At 40.2% G+C, this 13,479-nt stretch overlaps 1 protein-coding gene across 1 annotated transcript in view; it reads right to left on the reverse strand.

The window, feature by feature from the left end:
* Positions 1-811: 811 nt before the first annotated feature.
* Positions 812-13,479, reverse strand: part of stx1a (syntaxin 1A (brain)) — a gene marked incomplete at both ends in the record, with an annotated part of 30,896 nt that continues 18,228 nt past the window's right edge. Inside the window, 7 exons of the mRNA XM_080771721.1 lie at positions 812-889; positions 2,967-3,077; positions 5,173-5,307; positions 5,416-5,489; positions 7,500-7,608; positions 9,644-9,705; positions 12,057-12,140. Of these exons, the coding sequence (XP_080627847.1) occupies positions 812-889; positions 2,967-3,077; positions 5,173-5,307; positions 5,416-5,489; positions 7,500-7,608; positions 9,644-9,705; positions 12,057-12,140 (653 nt within the window). The remainder of the gene's footprint in view (positions 890-2,966; positions 3,078-5,172; positions 5,308-5,415; positions 5,490-7,499; positions 7,609-9,643; positions 9,706-12,056; positions 12,141-13,479) is intronic.

Below are 13,479 nucleotides of genomic sequence, written 5' to 3' on the forward strand. Positions count from 1 at the left end.
TTATATGGGTTTCTTGTGACCCTATCATTAACATCCTATGGCAAGCAAAAATGTCAAACTTTCCTTTTGCTTTAAATAGAATGTAACATGTCAAACTATACAAACAAAATACATTCCTTGGGCTAAAAACAGCCATAGCCACTTGCCCAAAATGTGCTGACCTCATCACATTTGTGCTGACCTCATCACATTTGTCATTATGGCCGTTTTTAGCCCAAGGAGTGCTTTTTGTGCAAAACTAATGCTTGGAATGGATTCAGAATCATGAAAACCCCCTAGTTTGACATGTCACATACTACTTAAAGCATAAGGAAAGTTTGACATTTTTGACAATTTTGCCTGCCATAGGATGCTAACAGCCGGTCAGCAAGTGGATTCATGAATGTATGTATATAAACAATATTTTAGGCCAATAAAAAGACTACCGGTATATACCAAATTTCCCACTTTAAACAAAAGAAGCCTGTCGGCTGTATTTAGTATTTTCTTTTACAGTTTCCTTCAATTATTAGACTTTAATAAACATAATCTTTAACAACACTCAACAATCAGATAAACATTTTGCAGCACCACAGATTTACAAGGAACTCATGCGGAAAACACCTCTTGCCCTGTACACTGTGTAGTGCATGTAGGTTTATACTGTAGGTTGCATTCTGTGTTGTGTATGTATGCCTTTTGCTTTACAGTATAGAGATATCAAGGTTATTGTGTGTGTGTGTGTGTGTGTGTGTGTGTGTGTGTGTGTGTGTGTGTGTGTGTGTGTGTGTGTGTGTGTGTGTGTGTGTGTGTGTGTGTGTGTGTGTGTGTGTTAGGCCAGTGTCCCTCCGACAACAGAGGCAATAACGATTCCTAGCACCACACAGCATATAATGATAATTATTTTCTTCTGCATTGCATGTCAAGAAGAGAAACAATTAATCCAAGGCAGCAAATGGGGAGTAGGAAAAAAAAATAGAATGATTTTACACAGTATGATCCTCAGTCTTACATTATCTGTAAATGGGCGAGGTCAATTACTCACAGTTGAATAAACACTGCAAATTTGGCTGTAGCCTATATTGTACAACTTGAATCAAATATGAGAAGACCAAGAAAACCATTGATGCCAATGATAATTATGGAAGAGTGAGAGTGATGTTTGCATTAAGAGTAGAGTACACTTCACTTTGGAGTACGTTTTCTATGTTTTAGCATCTATACTTAGATATCTGTGGCTTTGTAGAAATAAGCTATGTAGATCATGCATCACAACAAATCTATGTATAAATCATGACAACCACCACAAGCACAGACAAAAAACAGCAGAGGAGTTCCTTAAAGTGAAGTCTTTCATGCTGACATCTTAGAAAATTAGTATACAATTGTATTAATACAGTAAATGACAATCAGTGCAGAGGGGCATAATTTGCCCATTATGCTTCCTGTAGTCAGTGTATACTATGGGGCTCACTCTTGGAAATTGTCACCTTATACTTTGTTGCACACCGGGGTACAAGCTTACAATTTGTTGCAGCAGGATGCATTGTGAGCTTGTAGATCTGCTGTTTTCAGTATGCAATACCAGTGCGCAATCAAGTATAGGCCTACTGTAAATCAGGCATTGACTAGTCACTTCACTTCTCAAGCTCATGAGGAGAGGAGACCTCCATGCTCCTTATGAGAACTGTAGGCTACTACAGTACTAGACTACGTACAGTCCACATCATGGAAACTATACACACAAATAATTGAATAAATAAGATTATGGGAGTGCGGAATGCATTTCCTGTGAGGTAGACATGGACAGACCCATGATGGACAGATCTTGGGGCTTTCTACCACGGGGAGGCTGCAATTTGTGAAACGATATTACTGTTTGAATGTTGAATCTAGAGTTGCAATATAAACTATTGACAGCTCATACATCCAAACAGAAAAGTCCTATCTGATTGTATTAACCAACGTTAAACTCACCAACATTACAGCTGTACGAAAATATTGAATTATCCTCTTTCTATCTGCAAAGTGTTTGTTTCATAAACATCCACTGTAGACATGTTATGGGCTACTTTCTGTCAATAAATAAATAGTGTTTGGAAGTGCTCGTTTTAAAACCTACTGCATTATGTGCAATTTTGAAACAGGTGGTACGCAGCTCCGTTGAGTGATTTCCAACGAGCGCTTCCAAACTCGAACATTTAGAAATGTATGGAATTTCTTGAATTTACTTTCTAGAAAGTAGCTCATAACATGTCTATGGTGGATTTTTATGAAACAAACACTTGTTGTTAAAATAAATAAATAATTGCAGATAAGGCTCTCTAAGCCTGTCTCACAATCTAAACTAAAAGATCTGTTGATTTCTGAGGGATCTAACTGAGTCCAGCTGTTAGAGCAATGATGAAGATGATCACTGCAATGACTGCAATGCAAATTCCTATCAGGATCATCTTCTGTACAGGGGGCAGGGGGGGAGAGAGAGGCATGAGTTAATTAGATGATAAATGGCCAAAGGACAGACCAAGTGAAGTGAGTTTAAAGAAAAGAAAAAGCAACAAGCAAAAACAAACAAAGAATGTTTTCAAGCGATGAAACAAACGAAGATTGAATTTGGTTGAGATTATGGGGGATATAATCATGAACATTGATTATATTCAATCAATCTCGGTGAATTTGGATTATGAGATACATAAGTGACAATACAGATGGGAACCAGGAGGTGGCAGAGTTGTCCCTCCCATTATACTGTATCTGTTGACTACTTGTGGCTAGAGGTTGTTATGTTAAATGAGGAGGGTAATGATCCATTTGATAACTGACTGTGTTTTTGGATAATACTGTTGGTGTATACTTTATAAACTCACTCAGCATTATGCAAAATGAGACCAAAACACGCATGCTATATGCAGTATAAGCACTTACTGATCATGCAGACGTCGCAATGACAGTCATTGTCTACAAATGCCATGCTTGATAAGACTCACCCTCCATGCTTTATTCTTGTATTTAACAGCCTTCTTAGTGTCAGACACCGCTCTCTCCACATAGTCTACAGAATGTTCCACATTGTACTCTATACGGTCTATCATCTCCCCCTAGAAGCGTTTGATTAGGGGGGATGTGACAGCATGTGATGGGGAGTAGGAGGAACCAGGGATAGCGATGGGTGGGCGGGGCAGAGAAAGAGAAGAAAAGAGAAGCGACAGCAAGAAGGGGAGAAAGGGCAGAGAAAAAAAACGTGGTGAGAGTTAAGTTGTAGACTGTGTGCATCTTGTGTCTCACCCGTTTGCTGCACTTGGCAGTCTTTTTGCACTTAGCAAAGCTCTCCTTGGCCTGCTCCACATACTCCTGGGCCTGCAGAACACTGTGCTCAATGTTGTTCACTAGCACACCCTGCAGGAAGAGAGTATAAGATAAGATAAGACGATAAGACAAGTTTCTCGTCAGTAAATCCTACTAGTCTAGACTCTATACTGTATGTGCAAGTATGCCAGACTCCCAGAGTCAAAGCCGGAGTCAGTAGTAATCCAAAAGAAGATGATTTCCTTTATGTAAATTTACCTTGATGGATTTATCTAATGTGTATTTACCTTATACTGACTATATGTGGATTTACATTATGTGGACTTACCTTGTTGTACAAAAACCTACTATGTCCCATATTACGTACCAATACCTTCTAAGGAACTGTATGTACTGTGTATTAGTATTAAATTTAAAAGGAACACTATGCATGCCACAATATTATTAGATATATTATATATTTATATTATTAGATAATAAAAAAGGAAAAAGAAAACCACACTGAAATTACCTTGCCACAGTAGCAGGAGGTCGCAACTTAGATTCAGGTAAATGGGAGAGAAAAAGGATGAAAATGACCACAGAGGAAGATGACAAGAGAAAGAAATTGGTTTGTACGTTATCGGATGGGACGACAAAGATCACAGCTGAGGAAGACAAAAATAGTAGTCCAAGCTGATGTAATACTCAATGTTAGTCATGGAAGTGTGCTAGTTTGATCAATAATTCAAACAATTATATGTACATTCATAATTTATAGGTTCTCACATAAGCATAACATGAATACATATGCACCCCCATATACACGTAAACACTGCAGACATTATACAACTCCCACACTAATAATTATGAAGGGAAATCATACAATACATTACATAGGGTATTCCCTTCATATGTGAGATTTATTCAGTCTTATTGATTTATTCTCTCACATGCTCTTCTATTTCCAGTGATTCATTTCAGACCAAGAAAAACAACTGGTCTCTACTCTCTCCTACCCTCCAGCAACACACAAATAGACTGTAGAAATGTGTCTGAAATGTGTGTTTTTCATCTATCTGGATGATCGTAAATGTAGCACCACAGCACCACAGGAAAAAATAAACTGGAATTCTCAAAGCACATGCAAATAGAGAAATGCACTGTGCTGCCAAGCTAACTTGGTGCTCCGTTGGTATTTGCAAGTATTTAAATTAATTAATTTGCATACATTAGTCACAAAATTGTCTCCTTTCTTGAGTACCCTACACTTTTAGTGAATGCATTTGAAAGTGTGTTCATTATAGGGATGTGCCGATGAGACATTTTGGCCGATATCGATATCCAATATAATTAATTGGTGTTATGGCCGATAACCGATATTACCGATGTCGATATGATCTCATTCTGTATTGAAAAATTATAATAATTTTGTCCATTCTGAAAAATACATTAGGCAAGTCAGATTTCATTTAAATACCTTTATATTTAATATTGTGAGCTTGTAGATCTGTTCAAGCTGTTATTTTGGGCTTGTTTATCTGTAAAGACAGACCGATTAATCGGACCGATTAATGAATGAGTCTGAGTGATTGATTAATCAAACCGATGCTGATTAATCTAAAAACAACTAGAATCGGCCGATACCGATGTGTTTGCCAATTAATCTCCCATGGGCATTGCCGTTCTGATTACTATACTGGCTTTCAGACTTTTGGTAGGCCTATATAACGCTTTGGAACCAATAATGGCTCAGGATGAGGGAGACCGGACATTTAGGAACCGGAAGGTTCCTGGTTTGAGCACTGTTCAATACTTCCCCACTGCTCCTAATAGGATGGATTAAATGCAGAGGTATGTGCAAATCTACATGGCCACTGGTTGGACTCACCACCTCTTGGGTCTCACCTGGCTTTCCACTAGCATGGCCATGTCCACGAACATGTCATGCAGTTCTCTGATGCTGTTCTCCAGTTTGATGATCTCATTGTGCCGTGTCTCAATCTCATTCATTGCTTGTTGGTTGATGTTGTCCATGATGATCTGAGAAGGTTGAGGAGGGTCAAAGAAATGAGTGGGGAAGAGAAGATGAAAGAGATGAGAGACAGCATGTGCATGTGTGAATCTCTCTGAATTTGTTTTCTTACTCACCCCTGATGTGAAGATAGCTGGGTTGTCACTCTCCAACATACTCTCCAGCTCCTCATTTGTTGTGTTCCTCCCAGCTAAAGAGTATAAACACACGCACGCACACGAGCACACACACACACACACACACACACACACACACACACACACACACACACACACACACACACACACACACACACACACACACACACACACACACACACACACACACACGTATGTGTATTATTGTCATTAAAGGAGCATTCAGTGATTTGGGTGATTTGGAGAAAATATAGGGATAGGGAGGAACTAATTATATGGTCAGCACACTCTATAGTAGGGAGGATTATCACAAAAAAATAAAAAAGGTGATATTTGAATTAAGTGAAATCACTGAATATACCTTTAAGGTCAGAGGGCTGGGTGGCCTATGGCTATGCTGTAAAGAAAAGCATCATAGGGTTCTAGGATTAATGTGAAGTCTTAGCTAAAGACCCATGCAGGCAATGAGCAGTGCAGTGACCACCATGTCACTGAATTCAACAGGTGCCCCGAGCTACAGGGATAATGAGGACAATGAGGACATTAGCAAGTTCTAATAACATGCAGTGAATAACCCCACCCTCCTCTCCTCTGTGCCCATCTGGGGATTCATTAAAGGATGATGAGATATGCTCATTGCCCTCTATCCATCTGCTCAGCAGGTTCCACCTGCATTTTGCTCCATCCATCACTATCCAAAGCACCAAGTAAGAAGAGTGGTCTGACTTTAAACGCTTTCAACCTGCATCTCTATTTTTACAGGCAAAGAATACAATTTAAAAATCATGTGAAGTGAGGGGCGCTCTTATCATTATATTCTGCGCTGCCTTTCGTAAGAGTTACTGCAGCATCGCAGGCATGCATTAATGACATTAAACCACCCCCTCTCGTTCAATATTGCTTAAATCACACACACAGATGCATTAAGTCTGATTTCTAATCATAGTAGAATCCAGAGATTCAGAGTTTCTTTTCTAAAATGGCACAAATGGACCCATAAGGGTCAGAGTTAAGTTAAGACTTGAGTATGTGATAGGAGCAAGGAGCGACACACAGACAAGGGAAATGCTATTCCCACTCCACAGTAATAAACACAAACACTCATACTGTATGCAGGTGAGGGGAAAGAATAATGGGCATTTAGGGATTACTCTGGCACGGCCCTTCTCTGATCTTTCAGCTTTTACTGTATATAAACACACACTCACACACACACACACACACACACACACACACACACACACACACACACACACACACACACACACACACACACACACACACACACACACACACACACACACACACACACACACACACACACACACACACACACACACACACACACACACACACACACACACACACACACACACACACAAATCCTTCTTGGCTTCTTCAGACAGGCGCAGAGGGAGGCTCTTATTTGTTGCCATGGAGACCTTAACCCGGAGACAACCTAATATGAGAATACTCACTTTACCCCATAGCGTGTATGGGCTATTAAATCATTCATGCTATGCCACTACTAGTAGCCTTATTATTTCAGCTCCATTGTTATGCAACAGCGTAGTCGAGTGAGACCCTCAAGGGAGAAAGTGACGACACAGACCACACAAAGTGGTCATGGGAAGTGTGTGATAAATGCATCCTTGGCAAGTTTACAAATGCTATAACTCTTAGAGCCATTTTTATTTATGATTTGTATTTATTGCCTGCTTTATGAAATGTATATTTTGTCGATACATCCAGCCTTTGCATAAACGTAAACATTACATTTCTTAGGAGTGCTTTAAAAGTCCTCACTCCAGCAGTGACAAACATCTGACTAGCACTGCCCCCTCTGGGTTGTTTAAGGAGTATTCACGTTGCAGCATTCAGACTATGGGTTTTATCTCCCATTGGCTTAGAGGCGCTAGAGGCAGCCAATCATGAAAAAGTGTCCACTAGGTCCTCACTAGCCTCAACATCGACAGTATAGCCAGGTTGCACCTGACTAAAAATCATGTTTCTGCAACAAAGAGAGAAAGAGAAAAGAAACACGTCACTCCTGGTCTACTCACTGATCTCCAACTGTCTCTGTATGCGTCCCTTGCAGCGCTCCCTGTAGTCGGACTGGGTGGTGTTGTACTCTGACATCACCTCTACAAACTTGCGGGACAGCGTGGAGTGCTGGAGGGGGCAACAAAACTCTGCACTTAAGTGCATTTCTATACAGTACAGGTCGGCCATTATCAGAAAGAAAAGACATGAGAAGACTTAGTAGGAATTGATGTACCGGGAGAAGACTTAGTAGGAATTGATGTACCGGTATGTAGAAAATAATGTTGAAACAAAATAGTATAAGGTTGTACGGCAGCTAACAAGCTTTGGCAGCTGTAACAAGTCTTTCCTGTGTTTCAACCTTGCTTCAAGCTTTATGCAATTCCGTTCTATCAAGTGAAATAGAAAAATCACACCCATGTGAAGTGAGTGGTGCAACTCCATGTGGTGGTCCACGGGGGGTCCCCGGATGTTCCAGACCCACACGAACATGCCCAGGGTGCCAACCCGGTTCCGGAGAGCCGCCCCGCGTCCGAAACGGTTAAGAAATGACAAAGTTACCGTGTGGCGTTCCTACTGTACTGTACTGTACTGTACTGTACTGTACTGTACTGTACTGTACTGTACTGTACTGTACTGTACTGTCACACCCGAAATCACATAATGGCTGCTAAAAACTCAACTTATTATTATTATTATTACAAAATGTGTACATTTAAAAACTGTACATTGGTGACTATAATGTATAATTTTATCTGATCTTGAGGCCTGCAAAAACAGGTTGATTTTATGTATTTATTTATTTATTTTTACTTGTCAACTAATACCAACTATAGGGAATGCGGATCTGGAGCCGGTTCCATAGGTTTTTTATTAACGGTTCCCCAAACGGTTATCATCAGTCGTCATTTAGCTCTGCGGTGTCTGTGCATGCATGCAAGCAGCTAGCCAAATTACTGGGGTGACGTCACCCCACCTATATGAGTGAGTTGGGAGCGAGCGGGATAGTATGTCAAAGAGATCTCCAAAGTGTGATTAACAGAGAGGGAAATGACGTAGATGCCATAGTTCCCTGCAAAGGTTGTTGCAACTTGTACCAGTTGCAGGTCCACATTGAGAAAACATCTCAAAATCAATATGCCTACACGAGTCCACGACTCACGAGATTAATCTATAGACACTGTATTTTGCGTGTCTTAAGTACCAGGTCTTATTCCCTAACTTGAGTAAACTAAAGACCTGGAGGTGTGGTCAATGCTCTTTGGCCACTCAGAATAGCCAAATGGCATTGATCACGCCTCCAGGTCTTTAGTTTACTCAAGTTAGGGAATAAGACCTGGTACTTAAGACACGCAAAATATAGCCCGATCATGTTTGAGAGCCTACGGAAAGCCGTGCCTGCACTCCCCGCAGCTCCACCACAGCCGGCGGGGGACGAGGATGATGCAAAACTTTCCCCAGGCTAGTAACGTTAGAAAATAAAGTCTACAGAGCTTTTCATTAGGCGTATTGTACAACTGTTGTTAATGGTGTTAATTTAGAACGCCAATGACTCGACGTCTTTCTGTCTGATATTTTATGAATCACTATAGAGCCAAATCAATTTGTCTGCACTTATTTTTTACAACTTAGAAGCAACTCAACTGCTTTTGATTTGGCTCTAAATTAATCGTGGGACTGTTGAGAGCCCAGCCTTTAGGTGCATATATACCTCCATAGATTGATTACTTTATAAACAGTTTGCAGAAAAAAGCACAGGAGTGTAGCCTACAGTTCAATACAAGGTCTGCTAAGAGGATTTTATAACCCAAGAAAGCACTATGGCTTGTTTCCATTAGCGTAAGTGGGGTCCTTCATATAAAATTAATCTGAATTAATCAGCATTAAAGACACAACATTTGTCACTACAACAATATCATTATTGCAATGTGTACTGTATATTTAATTTCCAGTACAAATTGCAATATCCAGTACAAATTGCAACAATTATATTGTTGTGTGGGCTAGCTGGTGGTGGTGGTGGTGGTGGTGAAGTTTAAATAATAGTGCCACCTCATAATTGTAAAGTGCATTTTCAATAATTAAAATTTTGTTTATTATGTACTTGGTTAGGTTAGTTATAATATAAGCATGTCAGAAAAGAAGGGGAAAAAAATAAAAATACCTGTGTCTTGCGTATCCTCAGATCAGCTGAAGATTTATTCTGCCCCTCCTCCTGTTCTGTATCTGAAAATGAACCAGTGAAAACCATTGTTCAAAATCATTGCTTAAAATCAAAACTGAATCATTGAGTCAAAGGTGATGCTGAGAAATGAGCGCTGAGACAGTTACATGCACATGGATATAATTGACACGAAAATGGTTGTTCAGTATTGCATTCCAATTATTGCTTGAAGTATGACCATCATATTATGTGCTGTGAGTGTGACAGGCTGCCTATAAGCAATACTCAAACATCATAGTGACAGAATGGAACAGAATGTCCTTATCCTTAATACCAGAAAGGGAATGTCGCAATGCTATTTTTGCTGAATGTTTGCCCCAGAACAGGGGAGCTAGACTTAATGCCATCTGTAAGAGCCATTGGTAGAAGAATAAATATCATCTAATAATAAACTCAGTGAGTTTGGATATCAGGCAACCAGTCCAGTATCACCCAAGTATAGGGACGTGGGTGTTACACCATCAATCATCACCTTTAAAGGAAACAAAATGACACAGTGCTGTGGGGACCTGCTCATTCACACCCCAACTTCCATTTGAACAACATTCACACCACCTTGGTAAGTGTGTGAGTATATATATTACTGTATGTATGTGTCTCCATACAGTACATAGAGAGCAATGTTGGCAGCTGCATGAGAAGGACCCGTGTCTAAAAATAGATTTTTTTTTTCACATTTGAAAATGGTACTGCAGGAGGAGCAAGGTAGGGCTTATTAATACATAAAATACACCTACAGTACACACTCGCTTTATTTACATTAAAAAATAAATGTTCTTTCAAGGACCTCCATAAAAGCAGAAAGACCTCCATTTAGAAATCGCACCTCTAATAAAAATCACAATCTGTGTGTCTGTGCCTGTGTGTGCATGCCTGCATGGGATGTGTACCGAGAAGAATATTTCTAACGGTAAGGGAATTTACTCAATGTTCTAACCTCCGGGCTGAGCCATGAAAAAACCCTGATCTTACACACCTGAGCCCATCGCTTGGAGAGATGCAATAGAAGTTGCAAATAGTGGAGGATCATCAAATTCTAAACCATGTTGTGTCAACTTGTGTGCTACAGCTAACAAAAAGTGGTCACACTCAACACCAATGCTAGGAGCCGGGGTGCAACAATTGAAGAACTATCGATTTAATCAAAATAAAACAACTGTTGATTAATAATCTATCCCTATTTTTTGATCCCTAATGCCATTGTGTGACGTAGTATAAAACAACGCTTAATGGTTAAAAGCAGCCTTCTCGATTATTCGATTAATCAAAACAGTAATCATCAATAGTATCACTAACTAGAAAAAGTGCCCCTCAGGGCACAGGTCTCCACCAGGGCAGGTCAGATTGTGGCCTCCTGGTGGCGCTATAATAGTGACATTTCTTCTTACGCCTTGGACGGCAATTGGATGATTTCAGGGATTTTGTTCCAAAAATGTGTTTTGCTAAAATAACAAGCCAATGTGAAAAGGGTGAGATATATTCCTCAGCCTAGTAGGAAAGTATGTGAAAGATTTCACGTAAATTGCATGCTCCGTTCATGATTTGAGGCTATTTGTTCAAAACGGGCCAAATGAAAGCCAATGTTAGCCAATTAGGATGGAATCTGAAATACCGGACAGATCCGTCTTGAACACATGACTATAGAGATAGTGTGTAACGATTTGCGGGATTTTTGGACAGAATCTGGAGGAGTAATATAAAACTTTTGTTTTTTTTAAGTCTGCCTCCTGTTGGCGCCAGGCCACAGGCCATTCTGAAAAATTTGGGGCAGAGGTTCATCGTTGGCATCCAGGGAGTTTGCGTGCAAAATGTGGCACCGACCGGAGATTAGGTGTACACAGACGGACGGACGGACACACACTCGGACGGAGTGCAAAACATACTCTCTCCAATAATATAATCGATAGTTGCAGCCCTAGGAGGAGAACACTAGCGTGTAGAAAAGGGGAGTGAAATCATGTTATATTGAGACTGGGAAGTATAGTTTAGTGAATGAGACAGGCAGTGATGCAGTGCAGAGAAGTGGGATATTGAGAAATCAAAGTGTGAGATGTTACAGGGCTACACACACACACACACACACACAAACACACACACACACACACACACACACACACACACACACACACACACACACACACACACACACACACACACACACACACACACACACACACACACACACACACACACACACACACACACACACACACACACACACACACACACACACACACACACACACACACACACACACACACACACGCACGCACGAGAGAGAAGTGAGTAAGATAGGTGAGAGGAGGTAAGGAGAGTTAACATGAAAGGAGAAGGGATATGAGCTAAAAGCTACTGTACTTACGCTTTAATTTGGAGCGCACTTTGTTAGCCAACTTCTTGATATCTGCCATCAGATCCTCCAAGTCAGTCTTAGTCTCTGAAGAAAAGAAAAGAAAGGAAAAGTGAAATTTCTCTCATCATAATTCGACAATGGCATATTTTCTTTGGCATGTAATGCTTTATGCTTATAAGAAAGGGAAGACAAGACATGCATTGCACTGCCGCCATTTTTATTGTTTGTAAATTCACTCTACTTCAAGGGAAAGGCTCGCTCGACTCATCATTAAGACTGTGTTGCTATGGTGATGTTTATCACTGATACTTTTAATATTATTTCACGGTTTCAAGTGGAAGAGAAAACGGAGAGAGAGTTATCTTCACTTGGTTGAATATATTATTGACGATCTTAACACAAATCCTGCCCAGCCATCTAGGGAGGATCGTGGCGCAGTGCCATAGAAATGCGCAAAATAAGCAGAGAAGAAGAGCTACTTCCGCCCGAGCCGGAAGTGGAGGATGTAGTATAGCGAGGGGCCTAGGTGGTGGACGATTAATAATTTTAGCGCGAGCACGGATTAATGTTTTAATACTGAGGGGTCATTTTGACCAATCTTTTGAGATTTTGAAGTTGATTATCTTTGCCCATGAAGCTTTCAGAAGGTTCCCCTTCCATGACCATCATCATTCCATCATCTCAGATTTCTTTTACATCTGAAACATTTTCTAAATATGAATTTAAGGGCTGTCAATCTCGCTTTGCATATTAATGCAAGTTAATGTATGATCATACAATGTGCAAGTTAAGTGAACATGAACTGTCAACCATGTTATATATTTGTTTCTGTAAAATTAATTGTAATTTGTGGATTCAAATAAAGAACTAAAATCAGAATCAGGTCAAAGAGCCAATGTCACATTGTGACGTGACATTAACAAGACAGCGAGACAAAAACTGTCCCCCAGATTCTAATACAGAGTCAGTGCTGTCAGTCGAATCTCTGGCTTGCAGGCCTTATCTCTTCCCCCATAACTGTTCTTTGGTTCCTTTTTATTCTACTTGTGTCTGCCTCCCTCAGTAAACATATTGACAGTGCTCAGTATGTTTGCTCCTCTCATTGATTGTCTAGAGTCCATGTTTGCCGTTTGGGACAGGCAGAGACTTCTACCACAAATCCTCAAATATCACTGCAAGACTGAGATTGAATACGAGATAATGGAGTCTAATGGAATATCAGGTACTGGAAATTATATACCAGCAGAGGTGGGTAGAGTTGAGTAGAGTAGCCAAACTGCACTCAAGTAAAAGTATTGTTACTCAAGCCGAAGTAAGAAGATTCAAATGTGATGAGATGACTACTTAACTATTGAGTTACTTCATACAATCTGATTCATTGTTTAAACAATCAAAACATAACTGAACTGAAACTATTTTCTGT

Source organism: Protomyctophum bolini, assembly GCF_963924005.1.
Source record: "Protomyctophum bolini genome assembly, chromosome: 9".
NCBI classification, from domain to species: Eukaryota; Metazoa; Chordata; class Actinopteri; order Myctophiformes; family Myctophidae; genus Protomyctophum; species Protomyctophum bolini.